The sequence below is a fragment of the Synchiropus splendidus genome, chromosome 3 (genome assembly GCF_027744825.2).
Source record: "Synchiropus splendidus isolate RoL2022-P1 chromosome 3, RoL_Sspl_1.0, whole genome shotgun sequence".
NCBI lineage: Eukaryota > Metazoa > Chordata > Actinopteri > Syngnathiformes > Callionymidae > Synchiropus > Synchiropus splendidus.
Genome location: NC_071336.1, coordinates 20,514,038 through 20,539,154, shown reverse-complemented (window position 1 = coordinate 20,539,154; position 25,117 = coordinate 20,514,038). Strand labels below are relative to the sequence as shown.

At 40.4% G+C, this 25,117-nt stretch overlaps 2 protein-coding genes across 5 annotated transcripts in view; both read left to right on the top strand.

Moving 5' to 3' along the window:
• Nucleotides 1-11,342, top strand: part of phldb2b (pleckstrin homology-like domain, family B, member 2b) — a 36,742-nt gene extending 25,400 nt beyond the window's left edge. For 3 of the 4 annotated variants that reach the window (XM_053859764.1, XM_053859765.1, XM_053859767.1), the window contains 12 exons: nucleotides 1,217-1,372; nucleotides 1,444-1,554; nucleotides 1,832-1,906; nucleotides 2,373-2,513; nucleotides 2,938-3,081; nucleotides 3,619-3,718; nucleotides 4,821-4,971; nucleotides 8,108-8,198; nucleotides 8,281-8,427; nucleotides 8,996-9,215; nucleotides 9,318-9,403; nucleotides 10,166-11,342. In XM_053859764.1, the coding sequence (XP_053715739.1) occupies nucleotides 1,217-1,372; nucleotides 1,444-1,554; nucleotides 1,832-1,906; nucleotides 2,373-2,513; nucleotides 2,938-3,081; nucleotides 3,619-3,718; nucleotides 4,821-4,971; nucleotides 8,108-8,198; nucleotides 8,281-8,427; nucleotides 8,996-9,215; nucleotides 9,318-9,403; nucleotides 10,166-10,306 (1,563 nt within the window). In that variant the 3' untranslated portion in view covers nucleotides 10,307-11,342. The remainder of the gene's footprint in view (nucleotides 1-1,216; nucleotides 1,373-1,443; nucleotides 1,555-1,831; nucleotides 1,907-2,372; nucleotides 2,514-2,937; nucleotides 3,082-3,618; nucleotides 3,719-4,820; nucleotides 4,972-8,107; nucleotides 8,199-8,280; nucleotides 8,428-8,995; nucleotides 9,216-9,317; nucleotides 9,404-10,165) is intronic. The other variant, XM_053859766.1, reaches the window with a different exon arrangement.
• A 471-nt stretch (nucleotides 11,343-11,813) lies between these two features.
• Nucleotides 11,814-24,144, top strand: LOC128756186 (TLC domain-containing protein 4-B-like). The gene is made up of 7 exons (XM_053860497.1): nucleotides 11,814-12,153; nucleotides 15,892-16,061; nucleotides 16,859-16,948; nucleotides 17,065-17,123; nucleotides 17,212-17,306; nucleotides 21,184-21,257; nucleotides 21,736-24,144. Exons 2-7 carry the CDS (start codon nucleotides 15,907-15,909, stop codon nucleotides 22,052-22,054), a joined length of 792 nt encoding a protein of 263 aa, XP_053716472.1. The 5' UTR covers nucleotides 11,814-12,153; nucleotides 15,892-15,906; the 3' UTR covers nucleotides 22,055-24,144.
• The last annotated feature ends 973 nt before the right edge of the window (nucleotides 24,145-25,117 follow it).

Sequence of the window (25,117 nt, the reverse complement as noted above, 5' to 3'; positions counted from 1 at the left end):
CGGTCATATTATTCTTATTGTCCACATCAGCACTTCAAACAGGAAATGTAATGGTTCTTATTACTTCATTATTGTAACTGATTTGTGTTATAACCTGTAATCATCTGCTGTACTTGTACAGCAGTACTTGTACTGTAGTAATTCATAATTTGATCATTTAATCATTGGTTATTTATATTTCATTCAATCGAATTCTATCTTTAATTCAACTCAATTGTATTACATTTGTTGAACTGGGAAGAGACTTGTATACATAATATATTTGTTGTTTATATTTTTGAAACACACTAATCCCCCAGTATATAATTACCCAATAGATGTATATGAAGTATCTTGTCTCAAAATTATATATATATATATATATATATATATATATATATATATATATATATATATATATATATATATATATATATATGTGTGTGACTTAATTATTTTTTATTTTAATTTATAAATTAAACTACATAAATAAATACATAAATTAATATAATTCGTAAACTATATTTTAATTGTATTTACCAAGGTGACACTAATGTAAAGGGCAAACATCCCCTGATATAACAACAACAACAACAATAATAATAATAGTGTTTGACACTAAATATATGTAATGTTAACATACAGAAGATTTCATTTGTAAAATGCCTTATATTTAATAATAATAAATTATGAGCCAGTGATATTTACTAACAGCACATTTATTTAGCGAAAGGATGTTGGCGTCACAGCTCTCACAGACTCGACAGCTGGTGATCGAGGTCGTGTGTAATGAGGGCATGTGTTTACTGTCATTACGATCAATCAGAATTTGCTTCTGTTCTACTGCTAGTGAGAATTGTTGGTATTTATGATGCTACGGTGTCTAGTTAATCATGTCTTATACTTCATGCAGTAATCGTTTTATTTATTATTAAATTCGAATCATAAATACATGTTATCAATCCTCATTGTAACGTGTCAATTCACCAGGTTGTGACTGTAATATAAACTGCAAAGTTTTTTGAAAAAATATGTGTAATAAAAAAAGAAACGACTCATAATTTTCACATTTTGTCATTTTTTCTACCGGTCTCCAGTAGATTCAATAAAAATATTCTTGATTGGATGAGTTACACAAAGGTTTCTGTTTTATTGAATATGATTACTGTGATGTTCTGTCATTATTCAATACTATCAGACAGACTTCTTAACTGGCAATATTTTTTCTGTCTGGCAGGACTGTGAGGTCCTAGAGACTGAGACCAAACGTTTCGAGGACCTGGAATTTCAGCAGCTGGAGCGAGAGAGCCGTCAGGACGAGGAGAAGGAGACCAACGTTCAGCAGCTTCTTCGAGAGATTGCAGAGTATCAGAGAAGTACTGTCTCCCGCAAGGTACTTGACAATTACTGACGACATATATGATGACTTAGACTTCCAAGGTGACCTTTATCCCTGTGTCCCAGGAGCGAGTCATGATTCTGAAGAAACAGGCGGCACAGATTACCCAGCAAACTCAGCGGGAAAAGGAGAGTTTCCTGAAGGAGAGGAGCAACCTGGAAGAAATGCTGCAGCGGGTACTTGGATTTTTAACGGATTATACTGTTGCCTGCTGCTACTTGCTTGGACGGAGAGGAAGCTGAAATAAACTAGAGTAACCATCATGCACTTAAGCTGTAAAATGACCATGAAACAAGGATGGTGTGAGGTTTCCTTGCCATAGTTATTCATTGATCAATAGGGCGTTTTGTGAAACCTCATCACCTCATCTCATCAAACCTCATCACTGTAAATAAAATCACACTGACCGACAGGCTTTGAGTTAGACTTTTATTTCGTGTATGTGTGTTTCAGGAAAAGGAGAACTTCGCCAGACTGGAGCAGAAATACTCTGAGCTGACTGAAGGTCGTGGCATCACTTTACGTGAGGTGGGTGCTCTTGATGGCTGCCAGACACAAACCCCGATGCCTTCATTTCTCCTGGGGTAAAAGGGAACTCTGACTTGCTTTCTGTTTCCTGTCTGGTTGATAGGATGTAGCCACTTCTCCATCTTTCAGTAGTTATGACTCCACTTTTGCCAGTCCTCCTCCTCTCCACTTGTGTGCCTTCTCTTCCTTAATTTCCTCTGTTTTTCTAAAGAACATGGAGGTACATTCTTCTTCTCCGTCTGCATTCTTTTGGTTTGTGTTGTGTGTCACTTTGAAGCAGGAGAGAACTGAGATGCCTAATATACTAATGTGCAGAATCGTTTGTTCTCTTTTTTTAATCCCAACCTAATCTCACATGATATTAACATCATTTTTGGATTGCTTTTCTCTAACCATGTGCGGCTGACTCACTCCACATATGCCTCACCCTTCTTTCTCCCACCTCTCTCCCCACCATTCCTTCCAGGGCTATGTCACAGTCAGTGAAATCAATGAACTTTACTCACAGCTTGGGGGCGACCCCAAACCCGCCTCTACCCCTCCTCCCGCCAAAGCATTTTCCGAATCGGAGACCATATGCGCCTCTGAAGACACCACGGAGAGCGAGGTGTGTGTTGGGTGTCACACTGTGGCAGATCTCTCAGCGTGTGTTTGCTTCCCTTCAATTTCCTTTTTAATTTATCTGCTGACCGTTCTGACTCTCTTTCTTTTCAAAGCCTTGTCTTTCTTCCTCACCTGCCGCCTGTCGCTCCTCCTCCACCCCCCATGTAAATTCTCGCTCTTCTTTAAAACCCCCCTCTGTGCACTGGCCAGAGAATATGGTGACATATAGATATCCCTCCCCTATTCCTGATTCTCCTCCTCCTCTACCTGTTAAAAAACATCACCACCGACACAGGCAGGTAATGTGTGTGTGCATCTAAATGAGTGTCTTGTTGTGATTCTGAGAATGTTTTCTTTCAGCCAAGTTATTAGGAGAAGACTAAGACTCGGTTAATGGTTTGTCCTGTTATTCTTGTGTGTTTATCCAGCATTTCCGTTTACTGGAAGAGAGGAGGAGATCTGAGAAAGATGGGAGCTCCCATTTAAGTGGAACATTACCCCGAAACAAGACCACTCCCACCACAAACGCTCAGTTCACATGCGCCACACTTGGGCGCAATTTCCATTCAAAGGTGGGACCTTGTATTTCATTGTTTCAGTGTCATTGATCTATTTTGTCTGTTGGTTTCGTCCTAGGATATTTGTTGCTGTGTTAGTGGTGTTTTCCCTACCGTATCTTTATGGAAACATTCATTCACTCCAATGAAAATAAGTGGTAAATAAAATTTCCAAGCTGCAAAATAACCAAATACATTGATTGGAATCATAACCGTATATGGTTTTTAACGTCTGTGTAGCACACTTAATATATTCGGAAAGTTGTTCAAAAACACACTCGTGTTAAAAGAATGTGCTTACAATCATACACAGGTGTTTGTATAATTTATGTTAGTCTATTTTAAGAATGTGTGAAAAACACAAAAGTGTGTTTAACAACCTGGGCAGTGTAATTGTCATTGTTATTTATGTATTATATATTGTTGTCTTATTCAGGCCCACTGATAACCCAAAAATAAGGCAGACTGAGATGGTAAATCCAGTCTGTCGGTTGAGGTACCCTGGGTTGTGTTTTCCCTCTGCTGTAAATTAATCACAGCCCTTTGTCACAGTCCCATCAGCCCTTGGTGCAGAGTACAAGTTGTGGCAGTATTCTTCCCAGAATTCTCTCCTTGTCAAACAAAGAAACCGAAGCACGACGTCTGCAAAAAGGTGAACACTTGTTTTCCTCTGTGTTTGATTTTTTTCTAACTAATACATTTTCCTGACTACTGTGTGTTTTTGCATTACTTTTACATTTTGCATTGGTATTGGGAGAAATACAGATCAATATATTGGTTTCAAGTGTATTTAACATTGATGCATTCTTTTAAAATATACTGACATTGCTTGTAAGTCATTCATTCATAAAACAAAACGAAAAACTGTTTCAAATTTAAGACACATTTTTAAAACGTAGTCTTTATTTTCAATGTTTGCTAACTGATCTTTATTTGTTTTTGTATGTGTAACCACCCCAAATTGTCAAATTATAATGAGATTGTTCACCACCAGGTTAGAGAGGCATTGAACCCTAAATAACTGTCATGCAGAGTTAGTGGTGGTAATTGCTCCTCCCATTGTTTAGTCATCTTACTGACTGGTTCCTTAAAGTCAGGCATAAATATACATTAATATGTTCATGTGTTTCTCATTCAGAACTAAATGAGATTTAATTTGTACTTATTATCTATGTTAATGGGACCATCCAAAATGTTACTATTATAACTATGAGACACCAAGTACGTCCTATCACTATCTCCAAAAAACACTCATTTCCAACCATTAGTAAAATATGCATCCATGATTGTGTTTTCAGGATAATATTATTTAGGAAATTATTTTAAGGTGAGAAAGGGGGACAAACTACTGCTAGTCTGACTAAACTGATCTTCAACAAATACTTATCCCTGTGTTATTACACGACAGTAGTCTCAGTGCCCCCTGGGTCTTTCATCTGTGCCATCTGAAGGGTGTGTCTCTCTGATTGTATCAGTTTGAGTGTATTTATGCTCAGTCTTCCTGAGTCTTTCAACAGTAAAAAGCAGCTCAGGGTTTGGATAAGTCCATCTTCAAGCACGGTGCATTGTTTCATCACTTTTTTTGGACGCAATTGCACTCACAGGAACATGTCTGAGTGTGAAGAGCATAGTGATTCCAAGTTAAAGCAGCCAGAGACTGTTATTGTAGAAGAAGTGCCCCAACCAGGTACAGGATCAGAAGAGGATTTCTCATCGATAAAGAGCTGTGATTTTTGTTTTTATTTTTCATGCAGGCCAATCCAGTTCCCGAGCAGCCTCGCAGACAAACATATACCTCGATGCCTTCGGCTACCGTGACAACCAGGCTTTCGACACCATGAGCGTGGATAGTACTGACTCCATCGACACGAGCATCTCTGCTTGCTCTCCTGACAACGTCTCCAGGTGAGTGAAGCTAAAGATGTTCAGAATTTGCTCTTTTGAGTGTCATAATGAATATATTCTCGCTAGAATAAAAAACACTACAGTAGTTCTCCGAGCATTTTGTTGCTGCCCTCTGGTGGACAAGTACAATATTCTATAAAGTTGCTTAACCTTACAGTAATACGGGAACGTTTTACATAATAATGGTAATAATAAAGGCATAATAATAACACATTGGTGTTTAAAAATATATATTTGAATGTTTGGAGGACATTTTCCATGTACATTTGATATCTGAAAGTTGATGGTGAGTAAGGTGTTTGTGGAAATATTGGACTTTTTTTTGGTTTTCAATTTTTTTTTGGCTTATGAATTAAATTATTTCCATTCTTTTGAGTTAAATTTCAAACCATGAACAATGAAGCCATTATACTTGACTAGTTGACCCTCTCTTAAGGTAGTTTACCTAACTGTGTAATTTTTGGTGCATTTAATGTTTTGTTTCACTTCAGAGAAATAATAAATTACTGCAAGTTGCAAGTTATGTATTTTGGGGCAAAGTCAAAAAAGGAAATACAACACCCATAACATAAATCTTGCACGGTTTAATAAGTAAATAGATAAAATCAATAAAAGAAAAATACAGGATTGTGATGCAATTTGTGTGATATTTATGTGACAATGCTGAGCAGTTTCAGTGTCCCTGAGCTCTGTACAGTATAAGAAGGTTGTTGCTCACTGTTAAAGTCTTGTTGCAAAGTTACAGTTTGACTGTTTCTCATGCAGACAAAACATTGCTATTGTGTTGATAATATGAAACATGCTGTGCCAGGGGAACAAAAGAAAAGTGCGTTTTGAATTTCACAGTCATGCTTTCCCGCCTTCTTAACGGCCCTTCCTCAGAGACTAAGATGCTTGAATGTTCTGCGTTAGGGGTTCCCTCTTGATTAGTTCAGCAGGCTCTCACGTTACGGAAGATGGAAAACTTGAAGGTGTATACTTGTGTAGACGTGCAGTTTGTATACACGTAGTCCACCCCCACAGGTTTGGAAGAGCTGAGTGATCCAGTATGTGTGTGGAGGTACAGTCAGAGGTCCAGCCTCCTTCTGGACTGAAAACATGTGTGCTTGCTTTCTGAAGCAGCCATATGCCTCCTCCTCCTCCCTCCGCCCCCCGCCTCCTCCTCTTGCCTCTCAGTGTCTTGTAGTCACTTTCTGCTGATAGATTCTGCACACTTCTGAAGTACTTGCTGCTCGACCATGGGACAGTCTGTAGCTCTTCCCCACGGAGTGGCTGCAAAACATGCAGCTCTCTCTTGATCAGAGGAAGGAAAATGTGCTGGTGGAGTGAGGCAAACCAGGTTTCTTCTGTTGAGATACTAGCATGTGTGGATATTTTGGCTGAGAATGAGTATGGTGGTTCCCCATCAGTCGAGGTAAGAACAAAATCATCAGCTCTGACTTTGTGTTATCAGCTTAATAGATTGCTGTGGTAAAGATGGTGTTTTAAAGATCATTTTTAGTTTCAGTGTGTAATTACTAGGGCTGGGACTTCATCACAGATAAAAATGATGAATCTATGCAAATAACACTTTATTTCAGTGAGAGCATTTTTCAAGGGCACTAGTTCCACGTGTACCACATTATGCAATGAGATGTCATAACCAAAACATCCACGATGAAGGAGTGTAAATGAGATGCGCAGAAAATGTAAGTTAAAGTTCAAGCTACTTCACGATAGAAGAACAAAAATCAGTCATCACTTTAGCACTAACCAGTTTACGAACAGAATAAATTCTAGTTAAATGTGATCATTCTGTTGTTAACTATTAAAATGTAATTAATTGTACTTATTTACCTATAAACCACTTTTTATCTGATTTATTCATTCATTTTGAGTCCGACTTCTAGTAACTACATGTCTCTCCCTTGGTGGAGGTCCAGATCTCCGTCTGGTCCTGGTCTGGTCTGAAATTTTTGTCATGCTCACCACGTGTAATAACTCATTCCCAGTTGGTAGAATGCATTCAATTTAATCTGTGGTGAAAACAATGGTCTGAGACTTGGAGGAACTCACTGTCACACAAACCATTTTACACTCAATTGCAAAACGTAGGTCAGAGCTAAATCCTCCACTTTATTAGTCATGGATGACAATACTCACTGTAGAGCAAAATGTACTCTATATGGGGAAGGATTTGCTTCATACTCTGATGCGTGCGTTTAATATTAGATTGACTCAGTTTGTATATTTACAGAGAAAAATTCTCTTCCTCAGTCACGGCGTCCCTTTAGGATTGTTGAGACTTGGTCTCAAGTGTGTATCTCTAATTTGAGAGATCAACACCGAGGATTCGTTTTCATTCTGGCATCAGATCAAAGAAGTGTTTAGTGGGAATAGGAAGCAGGAGAAACCAGACAGAGATGTTTTTCTAAACTCCAGATCTGACAAGCGGACACGTTTACCCCTTTTTTCGTGATGTCAGTTACAAAGTGGCGGCATGTGTGGACCATCTGCCGTCTGTAACGTGGAGGTTTGAGCCTGATATGGAGCAGGTAGTCGGCAAGGCTGGGTGAGACTGAAACGTGTACATATCTGACGTTCATTTTTCAGTCCGTCTTTTGCTTCAGTATTCACCCAGAAGTGCCTGCATGCCAGACTGTAAACGTATGTAGCCTCAGGTTTTCCACATCCACAGAAGAACTGAAGCTCTGAAGAAACCGATCACAAGAGATTTGAGTATTTAATCAACTGTGTCCTTGTTACATACAAGAGTCAGTTGTCTGACGGTCTGCGCACTTAAAATATTCAAGCTTGAAAACCAATATCGCAGAGTTCAATCTGTGTGAAATTTGCTTCGAGCTATTTCAGCCTGTTTGAGGTTTTGAATGTTTCAGTATGTCTGACTTGTTGATATCCATAACAGAAAGTGGTCAGAGGGGCCTCAAATCAAAAAAAGAAGCATGTTTATTAAGTTCATGCTTGTTGCTGGCTGAGGACCTTGAATGTCTCACATACAGAGTCTCACAACATCTCCCTGTCACGTGTTTTACTGATATAGATGAACATAATAAGATAATAAATATATGTTGTGCATTCCTTCCATTCAGCTTCAGGTTAATTGTATTGTTTTTGTTTTTTATTTTTTCTGGTACAGTGCCAGCACCTCAAATATGGCAAAACTGGAAGAGATGGAGCGTCTGCTGAGAGAAGCTCAGGCAGAGAAGAACCGACTCCTGGAGCACAAGGTCGGCTCACCGATCTCATATTAATAGATGCCAAGTCAACAAAACTCTCTCCTATGTATTGATGAGAATAACTGCTTCCCAGGAGCGTGAGATGGAAGTCCGAAAGCAGGCCCTCGAGGACGAGAAGAAGAGACGTGAGGAGCTGGAGAAGCGGCTGCAGGAGGAGACGAGCAGGCGGCAGAAGCTTATCGACCGAGAGGTGAAGCTGCGTGAGAAGCAGCGAGCGCAGGTAGGTGAAACCACACTGTTCTCACTATCAGATTGTACAGGCACAGGTGGCTTACTTGCTGTTAGATTTAGCTGGAACCCTCAACTTAAATGAGCCTGATGGTGAATTGATGGACTAACACTAACACACTAAGGTTAGCCAGATAATGTATCACAAGCCTGCCACGCTTCCTAATCAGCATGACCATTTCTAGAGTTGAGTTACTGTCCCTGAAACTGCAGGAAAATGACATAATAATCGGCGTCTGCCATGTGTTGAGTTGCATGAGCACAGACCAGGGCCCTGCTTTCACTCATGACTGAATACGTATGAAACATTTATTGAAATTGCCCTCTTCGTGTGAACGTTTTTGAATTTCAGAACTTAATAATTGTTCATTTTTTGTTTCATAAAACTTTTACTATATTATAAACGCTCATTAGGATCAAGGTTAATAGATGATCTGAATGTTTATTCTTGATGTGACATGATGGAAAACTAATCTATCTGTGATAACTTGACATTTTGCTGCTGCTTGTAGTTAACAATAACTTGAAACATAATTCATTCATTTACGTCTTTCTTTCAGTCTCGGCCTCTAACGCGATACCTGCCAGTGCGGAAAGATGACTTTGACTTGCGGTCTCACATCGAGTCCGCAGGTCACAACCCAGAGACCTGTTACCACCTGTCCATCAGTGAGAAGACCTGCAGGGGCTACCTGATCAAGATGGGAGGCAAAATCAAAACCTGGAAAAAACGCTGGTTTGTCTTCGACCGCAACCGCCGGACGCTCTCCTACTTTGCTGGTGAGAGACGTGGAGGGCCGCCAATCACTATTTGATTCTTAAAAAGTAAGAGTTTAAAAGTTTGAATGTTGTTACATTTAATTCTGTGGTTTTTTTTAACAGACAAGCATGAAGCGAAGCTCAAGGGAGTCATCTACTTTCAGGCTATTGAAGAAGTCTACTATGACCACTTGAAAAATGCTCACAAGGTGGGTTAAGTGTCCCTACAATGTGCACATGCTTGCCGATTGGTATAAATGAGTGAGTGCTTTCTAGGCCAGGGGTGAACAAATAAATGTACCAGGTAGCAACGCACTGAGGCTTCATGAAACAGTGCCCTCATTCTCAGACCTTAATGGGTCACGCTTTAGGTTTACAGTCAATGTGAGGGTTTACTGAAATGGCTGTTCAAATCAAATATTTTTGTGCAGACTGCGCCATCTAGAGGGCTCTGAAAATGAAGACACTGTCTCATGAAGCCGCACCAGCCCATCTCATGTACACACTGTGGCTGGACTATTATAATTTTACATGCTCAAAGTGTTAAGTCAACCTTGGAAATCCTGGTCACATGATCTTAACCTGAATTCTCAATGTTTTTAACTGCTAAACAAACATCTTGATCTTCCTTTTCTGATACAACACACAGTCACACCTTCCTTACACCTAACACTCTGCAGCAGGACGAAGGTCGGCCTCAATTCTGGGTTTTGTTTGTATAAAACCTCCACTCTGTGCAGAGGTTAGCTGCACAGTTCCTTAAAATTGTTACTGAGAGGACACTTCAAATCAGGATGCGTGAGTGTGTGTGCTTGCGTAATTCTGCAGCTTGACGTTGACTTACCATCTGAACCCTCTGCCAGTGTTACTGAGGTGCTGGGACTCCTTGATAAAAATGCTAACCCTGACAGTCAGCACATAAATTATTAAAACCACAGGCCTTTATTTCTGACCTTTCTCTTCTCTGCTAGAGCCCCAACCCTTCGCTGACCTTCAGTGTGAAGACTCACGACCGTGTCTACTACATGGTGGCTCCCTCTCCAGAAGCCATGAGGATCTGGATGGACGTGATTGTCACCGGAGCTGAGGGCTACACCCAGTTCATGGTGTAATGACGACTCCGCGATTGGCGTTCTGCTGACATCATCTCTGTGCCCCTACAGACTCAGCAGTGTTCTTGTCACTTAATCATTGCTGTAGCAGTGGCAAAGCATGAAAGTGGTTTTTATTCTTAACTTGCCCTTTCTCCTTATTGGTCCCTCTGATGAGGTGCATCAGAGCTGATAAGTATGAAATATAATGATTTTTTTATGCAAATTAGTTTCTTTGAATACTTGCTGTATGTGTAGTTACCAAGGAAAAGGATTGCAAAGTCATATGCATATATTTTACCAGTTATGAGAAAAAAAATCTGACCATTTTGCATGACAGATAAATTATGAATAAGTCTGTTTAAGCAAATATTATTGTAATTTTGAGGACTTTTGTAAAAGGATTGTCATCCTCAGGTCTTAAAACGGTGCATCATCTATTTAAGCGTGAATTGGTCACGCAAGAAGTGCCTAGTTTTATGTGTACAGGTTTGTCTAAAGAGGGTGTAGACGTGCAGCTGCTGCAGGTCAAACACATGTACTGACAGTTAAACTAAAGGACCAGTTCATCTCTGTTACCAAGTCCAGCAGTCACAGAAGAACTTGGAGTTTCTTTTTCGCTACTTAGTCTTTTTATGGTGTGTCAGTATTTGACCAAGGTAGTTCTGACTAAAGAAGGTACACGTATTTACACTATCCAGCTGCTGATATTAACTACATTTTTACACTTTTGTCTCATTTGTATGTCTGTTAATACCACTATCTGATGTTTTCTACAGTGATCACTAAAGCTGCTTTTATATAACATTAAGAAAATCTCTAGTTACATCCTGTATCTCTCTTTTGTTGACCAAAGTGTTTATGTGCTGTATATGTGGTATACGACTCGTCTTGTGACATATGTTATGAAAGTTACATTCATTGCTATGTTAATCTGAAAGCACAATGTTCCCAAAGCTTCCATGTGACCTTTTATTAACTGTAATAATGCCTTTATCTTTGCATGTATTTTTGTACTTCCATCTGCATAATAAAAGTATATATTTTACCTGTCAAACATTTTCTGGGTAAACATGTTTTGGTCCTGCAATGTTTATGATAGGTCAAATAAATACTAGTCAAAGTCAGGTAAAAGAAAGAAAGATGTGGTGTCCAAAACTTTACATTTCCTTAAACTGCTTGTTTTTTTTCTGGCACATCCAACTTCAACTGTCTCTCCCCTTCTTGTGTCCAAGCGCCTTGAGTTCTTTTATGTCTTCTCCTAACTCTCCAACATGATTTGCCCCATTGGTATATTCAAATGTTGTCCGTCCGAGTCACTACCAATGAAAACCTTGGCATCTTCAAGCTCAGCTTCATTTCGGAGTGCACACTTATGTACTAATGGAGTCACACTCACAACAGGAGGGCGTCTATTCTTCTGGACACGACCACAAGCCTGAAACCTGATATCCAGACCAGTGGGTCGTGGCTGATGTGGGTCTCGTCACAGCAGCTAAAAATAGAAGCCGCTCTCGGCAACTTCTTTTTGTGCGTGTGTGTCTCTTTAAGAATTGGGCTGAAAACCGAGCCGTGTATGCGAAAGGGGAGGGAGCTGGAATCACGCATTTTCGTGTTTTGTCTCACTAAGAGCGGTTTCACTTTGAAAGAAATGCCGTTTGGACGGCGGTTGTTGTCGCCATCACACTCCGCAGAGGTGACACTCGCCGGCGGCGTGAGCTGCTAGTGTGTCCGGGGGAGCTGGAGGCGGGCTCGGTGGTGTTTACCAAAAAATGGCTCGACGTGCTTTTGGCTGCTCCTCCTAGCGACCATGGACACCATCACCAGTTGAAGGAAGGAGCCCAAGACATCTTGATGAAAGCTTCAAGGTACGTTCGAGGATGGTTGGAAGCGGCGGTGGCTTCAGCGGCGGCGGTGTTAGCGGATACTGCGGCGTGAGTTGGCCTTGTGTGCCCCCACCTCCTGGTGTCAACAGTCACAGGAGCGGCTTCTACTCGGTTACAAACGACTTCTGTTCGAGGAAGTAGATTCTAAAATATTTTTCGTGGGCTCGCGTTTCCCTGTGACCCTGACAAGATTGTGTTTCCGACGGTGTTATAAACATTTGTTAGCCAGTTTCGGTTGTTTACTGTGTCAACTGTGCCTGCATGGAGAACATCTCTTAGCACGCAGTTATTCGACTAAATACTGACAGTTTGTTTCACCGTGACAACACAATACAGTGTATGTGAGCTTCAAAGGTGTAAAAACTCGAGAGCACGCTAAGGCTTTCCAGCACACTTGTCTCAGGTGGACAGCTAAAGTTTGGACTAACAGTTTTCATTTCATTCTGAAATAGCTTCAGTATGTTGCTAATATTGAACTCTAGGAATGTCTCAAATGACCTCGTGTGACTTTGGTGATCTCAGGCCTCTGTCAGTACATCCAGTCAGTACATTTTCAGAGTTAAGTATTTACTTGCGTCTGAAGTATTTGGACTCACACAAGCAGCAATTCAGCAGTAAGTCAGTGGTCGTGGTGCCATCTTTGATTTGTCCTTGGAAACATGATCCCTCCTTTAAGGGGCAAACACGTCTCATATATGTGTGCATACCATCAACAAGCCACACATGCCTTTGTCTTCTCCAGGAGTTCTCCAGCGTAGTACTCAGTCTTCAGTTTCATTTTACCTGCTTCTACATTCCTGTCAAACCCTCAGCCTGTGGCTGGAACCATGTGTTCCAAGAGAATGTTTTAGAACAGACACACCCATTCAATAAAACTCTAAACTTTCTGGGGTATATGTGTGTGACTTGCCTGACCTTGCACTCAACACACCTGGACCTTTTGATATGTTATTGTAACTATTGTGCAAGACAAACAATGAGTCATAGTGGCACCAAATTCTCAGGCCTTCCCGTTCGTTCTGTTTTCGAAAGAAAAATACTCGCATTTAATTGTATCTTGGAAAAACATCTGATTCTGCTGATTAAATTGAGATGACACACAAGGCTTGTCTGTATATCAGGGTCTTCTTATTCTAAGTGAATAGTATGAAAACCGCCAACTGGCTAGTAACAAAACGTGACCTTTTTAAGTGCAACCAGTGTAGAATAACCTGCTTTAGTGCCAGGGAGAGATGGTATCTATGGTCTAGCACTGCGCCCTCCCAAAGCCACGGCCCCTCCCTCCTGCAGGATTGAATTAATTCTTGATATTGTGCAAGATTACTACAGGCATGTTTCTTTAACTTTCAACTCAAAAACCTTCTTTAGCCAGCTCACATATCAACATGTCATTTCTCTCTCTTCTCTGGACTCAACCCGCAGATGCGATGCGACACTTGAGTGTCCAAATGCCTATCAACATTGACACAAGGTTATTTAAACTCTGATACATCCTCTGCCTCCACTCTGGTCTTCTGTGTACTGTGTACAACACACTTTACATTTTCAGATTATGACCGTCTGTGAGTGGTTTGCAGGCTGTTTCGGAGCTGCTCATAAGGGGCTCAGGTTGGTGGACCTGTGTGCGGAGGACTGGGAGGTTAAGAAGGAGAATGCGTATGTGTGAGTGACTGGAGTTCATCAGGGGACTAAGCTCGCTCCTTGTTCAGACATTACAACATATTGTTTTGAACAAGAAGCTAAATAATAATAATAAAAAAAGGAAAGTTGCAGCTAAGTGCCAGCAGCAGGTCCAAATTAAATCCTTCAGCAGCATGTTGAGCCACCCCTGCACCAAAATGGTCATATAAGTTGTGGCAGCTCCATGTTAAACCACAACAATGACACCTCACTGCAGCACAGTGCGAGAAGAGGTGCCCGGTGCTATGAGACAATCCCACTCCATGATGGAGGCACATACAGATATCTGACTGGTGCCAACTGAAGTTGAGTCTGAGTAGAGGGTCATGGAGATGGTTAAAGAATATAATTTAGAGGGGTTTTATTTAAATGAACAAAAGTGTTTTAGGACTAAGTTTTGTATGTCTTGTATTGTGCCTTTCTTGGTGTTACGATCCTTAAGTCAAAACTGTGATCCGTAGTGTGAGTTTGATGTTCTGTTGCACTCCTAGTTTTTGGTCTCGATCGCTGCTGAACCCGACACTTCCAATTGGATGACGATATTTTCTTCACTGCTATATACAACATTGCACTCAAGAAGGGTTTACCAAATTTATCCTGTATTTAGCTGGACCATTACCATTCAATATTACTGTTTTTTAGGGTGAAGTTTAATGAATCATAGTGCCACCTTGGCCTATGGCCGCAGATGTTGGCCGATTTTCTTAAGGTGGACGTGTCAAGATATTTTGCTATTTAGCTGCAAAGTCCAAATAAATAACCCTATATCTTCTCCACATTCATGGTGATGCATATTTACGCAGAGTCTTATCAGCTTTTTGCAGTAAGGATTGCAAAATGCTGGCAAGCACAAGTTATTCATTAAGCCTAAGTTAATGCTAGATTTGTAATGTAGCCTAAACATGAGTAGGTTGAAAACGGGAAGGACAGATAAACAGTTTGGTATTGATGTTGAAGTGATATCACTGTTGCCTATGTCTCTACACTAGTCCATGAAGATACAAAACTTGGTGACAGTCAGAGTTAAGACGTACGAAATCCTTGGGGATGTCCTGAGGTACACGTGGTAAACACCACGGATTTGAGAGGGGCTCCAACCGGATTCTCTGCACTTTGCATCTGTGCTCAGTTTTCTGAGTGTTTTGAGGTGATTATTCATTGTGAAAGTGACTCACTTGCCTCTCAGTTCCAGGCTGTGAATGAGATTCGCATTGATATTCAGCAGAAGGCACGAATGGGGCCTTCACAGAACATTGCTTATGTCTTGTGAACACACCATGTGTTGAAGCCCACCAGCGTGTTTACACGCAGATCCCCTGCTGACAGTGTGATATAGTCCAGAGTCTTTCTTTTTATGTGTGGTACTAATATATGAAGAGGATGGCTTGGTCAGCTAGCATTTCATATCGTCTATGCAAATTGTGATATTTATGTAAACATATTTATTTAATTCATTTGGCGAAATATGTTCTCCAATGTATGTTATCTACACCCTGTAGATTATTGCTGTCGGCGCGTCACCATTTTAGACTGTTTGATCAATAGTCTGTATATTAGCTGTATATTAACAAGTGTGGGAGTCTGAGAGCACAATACATATAATATTACAAAGGAAGTCGATTCACAGCATCTCCTTTCCCTTCCCCATCGCCCCCCTCTCACACAGCAGAGGTGTTACATCCTGTCGCCATTAGCAACACTTCTTCAGAGTTCCTACATCTGTCGTTGAAACATTTGGCTCCGTGATTCATTTATTGTTCATAGTTTTTATATTGTTATTGTTCCTTTATTTCATGCGCTCATGGACAGCGGGGGTATGAAGGGTCTTTCTTTAAAAATTGATAAATCTCCTGTTAAGAAAAGTCCGAGTGTCATTTATGTATGGATCTTTTTAGAGCACTGGGCCACCAATTTCCTAGTTAAATGTGTCATTCGTCTCGCTTTGATTGAATGTCACGCTAACATTTGACTCTAAATTCCATCACTCATGAACCTCAAATAAGAGAGTCATTCACCACATTTCTCCCCTGTCATCCACAGCAAGAGCGGGTGGCCATGGACCCATTCAGCCTGCTCATTCTTGCCATCTCGGTGACCAGTTTCTTCACTTTCCAGTGGCTCTTCCACAGAGTCAGTCCATGGATGTCACAGTTGGTCAGCACTGGCTTCCTCAGCCTCAGCGACAAGCAGAAGGTGGAGTGGAACTCCAGGTCAGTGGACACTGGTTTTGGTCAAGTCACAGTGCAGGGCCGTTATTCTGTTTTCTGCTGGCAGAAGATGTGTGACGAAAAATAATTCCATTGTTCGTCTCCAATCCTGACCAAAACTGTCTTATATATTTGGCCTGCAGTGTGATCATCCAAAAAATTGTTTTTGTACAGGAAGTGACAATAAGTGAATTAAAATTCCCCAGCAGTAACTTAATTGATATGAATGAAATACTTCTCACCCTCTTCAGTCATTTAACAAGCCTTATTTTTATTTTTTAGTCAAATAAGTTGTTTGCTGATCATCATGTGTTTTGCTGTTTGCTTTCAGTGTGACCAATCAATGATAAATACACTTTTCAAAAAGTGCTGCGTCAGTTTGATGAGGAAGGAGATGAGTGGAATATCATTCCTTTAATTCGCAGGAATCGCACATTTTTCTACTCAGGTTTATTACATCTCAGAGCACTTTTCAAATTAAATTGAACACTTGGTTTATGGGCAAAAGAGCGACTAGCAGAACTGTTGGCAGGCTGCGAAGGATCTGTGTGTATACTCTGCCAGTGTTACCCACTTGTGAGGACTCCTTCACTGCGTCACCAGGGGAATGGGTCTCAGCCTGACCGACCCTTCATTGGTATTTAATGTCACCCTTCTTAAGATGAACCAGCAGTGACTTTGTTCTGTATCCGCCTGAAATCATGATGATCATATATATATATATATATATATATATATATATATATATATATATATATATATATATATAATGATATACACACACACCCTTCTTTTCCCAGGACGGTGTCCACGTTTCATGCTCTGATCGTGGGAATCTTCTGCCTCTGCATTTTGTTCTTCGATGATGCCGTAAATGAAGATCCAGTCTGGTCAGTAAATCTCATTCCAAATATGACAAACGTTTGGGTGCCACTTTTATTTATTGTGAATTGCGGGTGGTAAAATATATCGTAAAATATAAGAACCTCTTTTTTTTCTCTAACAGGGGAGATCCAACCATGGTGAAGACAAACGTCGCCATCACAACAGGCTACCTCATATCAGGTAAAAGAATAGATTGTCGTTTGCCAGAGAAAGTTGTCGATTTGTATTGACATCAGTGCTTTCTTTCCCGTGTCTTCCTCTTTTCCAGATCTGCTGCTTATATTTTACTATTGGAAGGCAATAGGAGACAAGTTTTTTGTAGTTCACCATCTGGCAGCATTGTATGCTTACTACTATGTACTGGTGAGTGCCTTATTGTCCAATAGCAGAACATGCAGGCAAGATGGGAATGAGAAAACCAAGAGTGAACAGCCATGTCTTTCGAAGCTGGGTTTTTAACTGAGCCAGTGTAAATACACACCTCTGAGGTTTTTTTTGTTGGTTCAGTTGTCATTTTCTGTTTATCTATTTGTTTTACTGTAGAATATTGGCAGCCTGGAGGGCTCATGTCCTTCTTTGACGTCACTGAAATTGTAAAGAATCATTCATCTTTTAGCTCAACTTGGCAACATGTGGTTTTAAAGTACTCTTTGTTAGAGGTAAATAAATGCACCTCAAAGCTGTGGACCGGACCAAATTCTTCAGAGTTAAGGGAACTGCAGTGGTTCCAGAACATGAACTGGTGCTGTAGCTTCCTCTCCCAGTGCCTTTAAAGCAATGTGACAATCACATTGGTCTTTGGTTCTCATGCCGAGGGGCTTCACAGTCTCCTGTAGTGGGTACAGGAAGTGTATAATGTTGTGGTGATGTTAAGTCTTTGCAACTAACCAGCTCTTAATTACAACCCAAGCATTGGCATAGGAAAGGTTGCTGTTTTCCATCATCGAAGTCCACTCGCCTTGAGTTTAATTTTTCTATCCTACTATCGTTGCTCTCACAGTTGATCCAGCAATCAAGGCCAGGGTTGTTCACTCTTGTTTCTATCTGATGTCCTCTGGGTCGCCAGCTCTCTGTCGCATAACTAGTGTTGGAAGGAATGACAATGGTATTTTTTGCATGGAATGCTCAACGATGGTTCTGACTGATGACCTCTCCCTGACCCCAAACCTAAAAACCCCACTCTGCTTTTCTGTTTGTTTTACTAAACCTCTTCCATGTCTTTGGATGCTGGACTTATCAGAGCTGCAGTCGAATGCTTCACTGAGTCCTCTGTGCATGCTCACGTGCTCTGAGGAGGCAGGTTCAGGAGCATGCAGAACTGTCAGGGCGTGTCCACACTACTGCGTTGTTTTTCTAGACATTTTGACCGCCTTGGAGTCTGTTTTACAGACAGTAAATTGAAGTTAACTTCATGCGCTGGTGTGACTCAATCCACCCAGTCTTACTTTTATTTTGAAAAACCTTTAACTTGACCATCAAGACAAATCGCTCTCACCATTTGCTTGTTCGATGATGCAATTCTTTCAATTTTGTGCGCAAGTTATTGTAATGAGTGGTTCTAATGTACTCTATCGAAGTTTCCTAAAAGACGTATTCGTGTGGATGTAGCCCTCACCACTAATGACACTGTTGACCCATCTGTTTCCCTGCCTCCTCTCTTTCTCTTGTCCTCTGTTTGGAGTAGCTCTCATCCGTAAAATGCCATGATGGCTTGGTTGCCTTTAATAGCATCTTAAATGTATATCTTTGTTTCAATATATGTGATCCACCCGTGAGGTGGCCTTCCTCTCTTCTGTTACTATTGATTACAAATAAATGTGAACGCTATAATTCCTATATAACCATAAAAGGCATCTGCAAATGAACATAAGATTTTTTTTTTTTATTAATCTCCTGGATTTACAGTTTTATTCAGGTGACACACCATCTTGGCGACTGTGTGAATGAACAGAATTGTGTGCTTTTAAATTGACAGAAGCCATTAATATGAATGAGTGTCCCCTGTAACTGTAGGTCCAGCTTCTTTATCGTAACAGAAAGGAAACCATACTGTCTCTGGACAACCATCACTGTACCTCAGCTTAAATATTACAAATTCTACATAAATATTTGTATTGGCAGTAACATTCCCTTTTGGTGTAGTGCAGTTTTTCCTAAAAAGTCAATATTCTCAGATTGGTCATCTGATGGGCTGCACAATATGAACTTCACTTATTAAATGGATGCATAATGCCTAAGAGCGTCAGCGCTCATAATACATTCTTTTGTTTCATGACACAGTTAAGTGTCGCAGTAGCCATGACTTTTGTACTGACATTTTTTTAATTAAATGGCACCCCCCAGTCATTAAGAATATGTCTAGCTCCAGTTCATGTATTTGCAGTAGTATCTCACTGTTCTGATGGGCTCAGAACAGAATTATTGAGCTCTCTGCCCAGTACATTTACTGCTACACAGTGCGGTTATCACTTCACCCAGTGGGTAATCAGGTTTTGTTTATTTTCAATGATTCATTGTAAATTTAGCTCTTGTTTGCTTTGATGTCGGGTAACAATAGGTGTGTACTTCATGATAGAAATGAGCAGCTACTACTCATTATTAATCATAATAGGATGAGTATTTGAAATACATATTTACCTTTTGTGCAGCTCATATCAGTTTTAAAAACGTTTTTTTAAATAATGATTCTGAATATTGTGCGGCCCAAGTGTGTTTCTGTGAAAGTGTCTGTGTAAATTGTGACTTGTTTGATGATAGATATTTTTTATTTATTTTATAATGAACCCATTAGGTGCATTAGACTGTGCCTCAATCTACAAAGTCAGTTGACCTCTATTTTATTATAGTTTTGTTCTCGAGTGACTAATGCTTAGCGGGTAGATGGACTGTCTGTCTCTGCTTTTTGAATCTTTGTCGATTCAGTAAATCATACGAGTTAACCTCCTCGGTGTAGATTTTATAATGCATGCCTTTTTGTCCGCGTGTCTGTCAGTGTGGCTCTTCTCTTCTGTTGCTTCCGACTGTGGTGGCACCTTTTGATTTCAAGTGTCTTCTAATCTTTTTGTCTGTCTGTCTCGTTGACATTAATGGCCCTTGTTCAAACCCCACCAACGTGAAGTTGGCTCATGCAAAAAACTACCAAACTACTTTGTGAAATTCTTAAAAATAAAGAAAAAAAAAAACAAAAGGAAAGAAGTAAACACCAGAGCAGGTCCCAGTTCTAGATGGGGACTTTCTTTATTCCTGTCTTGTCTGCTGGTATTGCTGTTTGGTTGCACTGAGCGGATGTGATGCCCAGTCACAGTATGGACTTACCAGTTCCTAGAGGTATCAGCATTCTCTGGCTGTGAGGTGGAATTGTGTCATCACTTAGTGCGTAAACTGCCACACGGAAGCTCTGTTTGTGTAGTAAGTATGTTTGAATGACCTGCCTGTGTTTTAGGAGAGACGGTAAGTTTCCTTTGGCGTGGTGCTCAAGTCTAAATACTCTGTTCACATCAAACATGCTCTGAATGCAAGGTTTCGGAACAAGCTAAAACTTTTTTGAAAGATTACTCAGACCCTGCACGTATGAGCTTTGGGTTTCCACCAAATGCTTTTGACATGTTTTTCATGTTGCAGTTTAGTGACCTACTTTGAATCATTTTGACTATAAGAGTGAACTTGTGAACACGTGTAAGGTTCTGGTGATGAAGGTATGGTCACATGTTGTGGAAAGTCATCCTGGTTAAATGTCATGTTTTTAGTGCTGCATGGCTTCTGGTTGCCCCCTCTGTCCGTGGCTGTTTGTCATGTCAAAACGGCTTTTATTTCAGAGTGTTTTTGTGTTGAACTGATATCTCCCAATTTGATGACACTATTTTCTTTTCATGAAGCAGGTGAACTGTCAAACCAAATAAGCAGTTTTGTGTGTCTCACCGACAGAAAATGTTTTTGTCATGCTTGACATTTGACACATTTTCTTTTTGAATACACTTTTTATCTTTTTGAAGTTAATTACTTTTTTAAAGGCCTCTGTGGACTCATCCATCTTTGTGAAGCAGCAATGAGAGGAATTAATACCTTGAATGTTTTTGTTCTTGAGATATTTGCTGTTGATACAGTTCCCACAGCAATAGGGTTAAAGTCCATCATTGATTTTTGGATAAAGCAGATTCTGGTTCTGGTTCTGCTGTGGGCCACATTGTGTCTTTAATTTGTCTCTTTCACGTTCTGTCGTATCTTCACCCAATTCTTCCAGGGCCAAGGAATGTTGCCTTATTTTGCTAACTTCCGACTGCTTGCCGAGTTTTCTACTCCATGTGTGAACCAACGGTAAGTACATTTCAGGTTCTTCTTGCTGTCATGCCTTTTCACTCTGTCTGTGTGACATGAGTGAGAGGATGCTAATGCGAACCTATTGACATCTGCTCTCCAGTGCAGCTGTCTGTTATCTTTAAATATTCCTTGGCCTTGAACTGGTAGTTGAAATTGTACTTGGATTTTTCCGAACAATTTTTTTCTATGCAGTTTACAATACAATTTGTTTCATATAGTGCTTTGAAATGGTCTTCAATCTCCTGTATTTTCTCTTCATTCAGAACTTGCCATTTTGTCTCTTTATTTATATATACACAAGTTTTTTCTTGTGTATACATATACATATACAACAAAATGATGATGCCAATTGTTTGGAATGGACTATTTATTTATTTTGACTGTCATTTGTTTTTGTTTATTTATTTATTATTGCCATGTCCATCATGATGATGTAATGACTTCCTTTAAAACTTGACTCCACTTTTCGTTTCAGCTGGTTCTTCGAGGTTCTAGGTTATCCCAAGTCCTCGCCACCCAACATGGTCAATGGCGTCGCCATGGCTGTGGTGTTTTTCATGGTCCGCGTTGCAGTCATGCCAGTCTACTACGGTCGCATGTACGCGGTCTACGGCACCGAGGCCTTTTACCTGGTCCCCTGGGGAGGCCGGGTGGCCTGGATCGGCTCCAGCATCTGCTTGGATATCATGAACATCATGTGGATGCACAAGATTGCCCGCGGCTGCTACAAGGTGCTCCGGTCTGCACGCCGGAGCAAAGCCAGCTCACCTCAGGAGAACGGAAAATGGGATTGAATCAGGAAAAGCAGATGTGACTCGGGTGTCAGTGGGGAAGCTGAGGACCCGCACCTGCTTCAGGAACAGAGACCCACTGACTCAACAGGACCAAATGTATGGTGGGAAACCCATATGTGGAATGTGACGTGTGCGCCGATCGACGATTATATTGCCGTATTAAAAGCAAGCCATGATACATGACCTCTCAGCAAGACTGCGGTCAGCCTAAGACTCAAGTGTTACCGTTCTCACAAAACCCATTTGTTTGTTCTTTATATTTATACTGAGACGATGTGTTCACACATGCAGCAAGTTTATCATCTGTCACATCGTCACAGAAATCATGTCATATCAATTTTGGATCTCCTGACATGACTCCGGCGAGACTTTAACCTGGTGTGTGTGTTTTATTTATTTTGTCTTGCTGGTATTGAAGCTAGATTTTAAGAACAAAGGTTTGTAAACGTATACAAATGACTTGGAGGAGATGAAAGGGAAGGTTTCTGTTGTAAACAAGGACACCGCAGCCGATCAACTTCAGTTCATGGGAATGAATCCTATTAAAAGTGCTGTGTATAATCGGTGTCAAACACAAGGAAAGTCCACTTGGATATTTTTAATGTATATTCACGTCCCTAAAAACATCTTAGTCATGTTATGTGAAGGCTCCATGTGTTTCCATAGAAGGCAATGTTGAGAGTTTATCCGCCCCAGACAATTGTCAGGTTAAGACGATCGGGTTATTTGACTTATATTATTATCAACTTCGGGCATGACTTGAGGAGCCGTTTTACAGTCCGGCGACACTCGCAAATCTGGGTTTGGATACAAGGCCGACCTAATGTACTACTGATCAACTTTTAAGTAGCGAGAAAGTGCTCCTCAACTTTAAAAAAAAATGAACGCTTGCAAGTAGTTTGCTGCTTCTGCGCTGTGTCTGAGGTTTATTTGATGCAAACTGAGTGAACCGTGGCATGTGAAAGTTCATCTTACTGCTACAACAGCTGTAGCCTAAACTGTTAAAGATCGTCCCGCTGATAAAACAATGAGGGTAATTGAATGGCTATTGCCGTCCATGTGAACACATTTATGGTCATGTTGCTCCGTCAACACCAAGGATTTCAGGTTATCCAACTTTTATGGCCATTATTCATCGAGTGGAGTTCTGTGAATCGCAGGGTTGAGTGAGAACAAAAACCTGTCAAATCTGCTGCGAGTTAATCATCGAGCCACATTTATGCGTAACCTTTGTTCCTTTTACAGAGGCAATTGTCCTTGTGAGCATCATTAGATAATGCAGGAAAAGTGACTCATGCCTTCATCGGTTTTTATTCTCTTGTAGTGGCCTTTTAAAAGCAGCTTTTTTAATGTGCTAATTAATGATTATTTTTGTGGCAAAAAGCTCAAGAGAAATGCCATGATTTGAGATTCTGTTGACATATTTCCTTATTCTGGTTTAATTCTGTGACGTCGCCGCGGTGCTTAGCTATGCTTTTGTGCCAGTTGTGAAGCGATCACGGCATATTTGTTTTTGCAGTTCAATGCGTGCCAAGCTGATGCTCTGTCCGTTCTTGCATGTGCTGCTTGTATTTTGGGGTTTAAAACCTCGATGTAGATTTAAACTTTTGATTTTCAACAGCCAATGGAACTCAAAGGAGCAGTAGTGGAATGTTCATGCATGGCCATTGTCGTCTTCATGCACCTTCTCTAAATGCATGTGGTACTGCATGTATATTAGCAAGAACCCATGAGATTTCTTTCTTAACGCACACACTTCTGTATTACACAAACCCATCCTAGCGCAATTGTATAGTTTGATACGCAACACAGGTCTTATTGGAGTACTTGAATATAAATCAGCATATTTTATTCTAATCTGGGCAGTGCGAATCTGGAACCCGAAAAGATTCTTGCCTCACCATTGCCTCTCTGCGGTCGCCGGTGCATGTTTCCCTTCGACTGGCGGTTTTGAAATGTTTTTGAATGTTGTCCAGGAGTCGCTGCAAAGATTATTGACATTCTATGAATGTAGAAGAGATGTTTGTCTTTTATTTTACTTGTGTTCTTTCCAATAAATGCCAAATTAACTGATGCAACGTCTTTTGTTTTTCAGCAAGTTGCGGTGAATATCGGGTTTTATTGAACAAACTCTCACTCCCAAGGCATCATAACATGACTATTGTCAAGTCGACTTAGTGTCAATGGTGACGGAGATGTAAGCCTTCCGGCCTTGCTTCCCCTCCCATGTGACGTTCAAAAGGACGATCATGAACTTGCAACCATACGTTGCCATTGATGTCACTTGGTATATAAAGCACCTTGTGTGAGTCTCCAGAGTGAAAGAAGCAAATTCCTGTGCCTAAATCCTTTACGTCTGTGATTCTTAACCATCGAGCTGAGGTTCATGGTTGGGCCGCGAGGGCCTTCTAAAGTTTTTTGTTTAATACTGCTGAGCCGTGAGGGCAAGACACAAGACACTCAGTTTTAATATATTTGCCAGGTATGGTGGCAGTAGTGTGTCACTGAATTGACTTTACAGCTGCAAATTTAAATTTATTAACAATGGAGAAGTTCTTGAAAATGAAAGAATTGTAAAGTGCTGCCCCCTGCCCACCTGTGAGAACAGTTCATGAAACCACCTGTTGAAGCAGTTTTTAAAATTCATTAGAAAATTTTATGGCGATACTTTCATGTGCACTTTACTTACATGTTCTTTAGATTACATTAGATGACCTTTATTACTCCCTCAATTAGCTTTTTTGTATTGTATTTGTATTGTATTTTATGATATTTAGACATAGTTTTATTATATGTATTTTATTTCAGAGTTGCATTCATGACGTACTTTAACTAATTTAAAGCAGTTTTTTCATCTTTTTTTGTAAATTTGATGAATATGACTTGCCCATGGTTCTGCTGCTGGTTGGACTTTTCAATGACAAATATCTTTGCGATGATCACATGGTTTTCATGTCATTTCACAAGGTTTTGCTTCGTTTACCTGAAAGTAGATTAAATATGGTTCTTCAACTCAAATCAACTTGAATGGTACTGGTGCCCATTTTTTTCTGGAAAAGGTGG

Coding starts and splice junctions, on each gene's coding strand:
- LOC128756186 (XM_053860497.1), top strand. CDS start 15,907: ATGGACCCATTCAGCCTGCTCATTCTTGCCATCTCGGTGACCAGTTTC. Junction 17,124..17,211: donor AACAGGCTACCTCATATCAG/GTAAAAGAATAG, acceptor CCTCTTTTCCAG/ATCTGCTGCTTATATTTTAC. Junction 21,258..21,735: donor ACTCCATGTGTGAACCAACG/GTAAGTACATTT, acceptor TTTTCGTTTCAG/CTGGTTCTTCGAGGTTCTAG.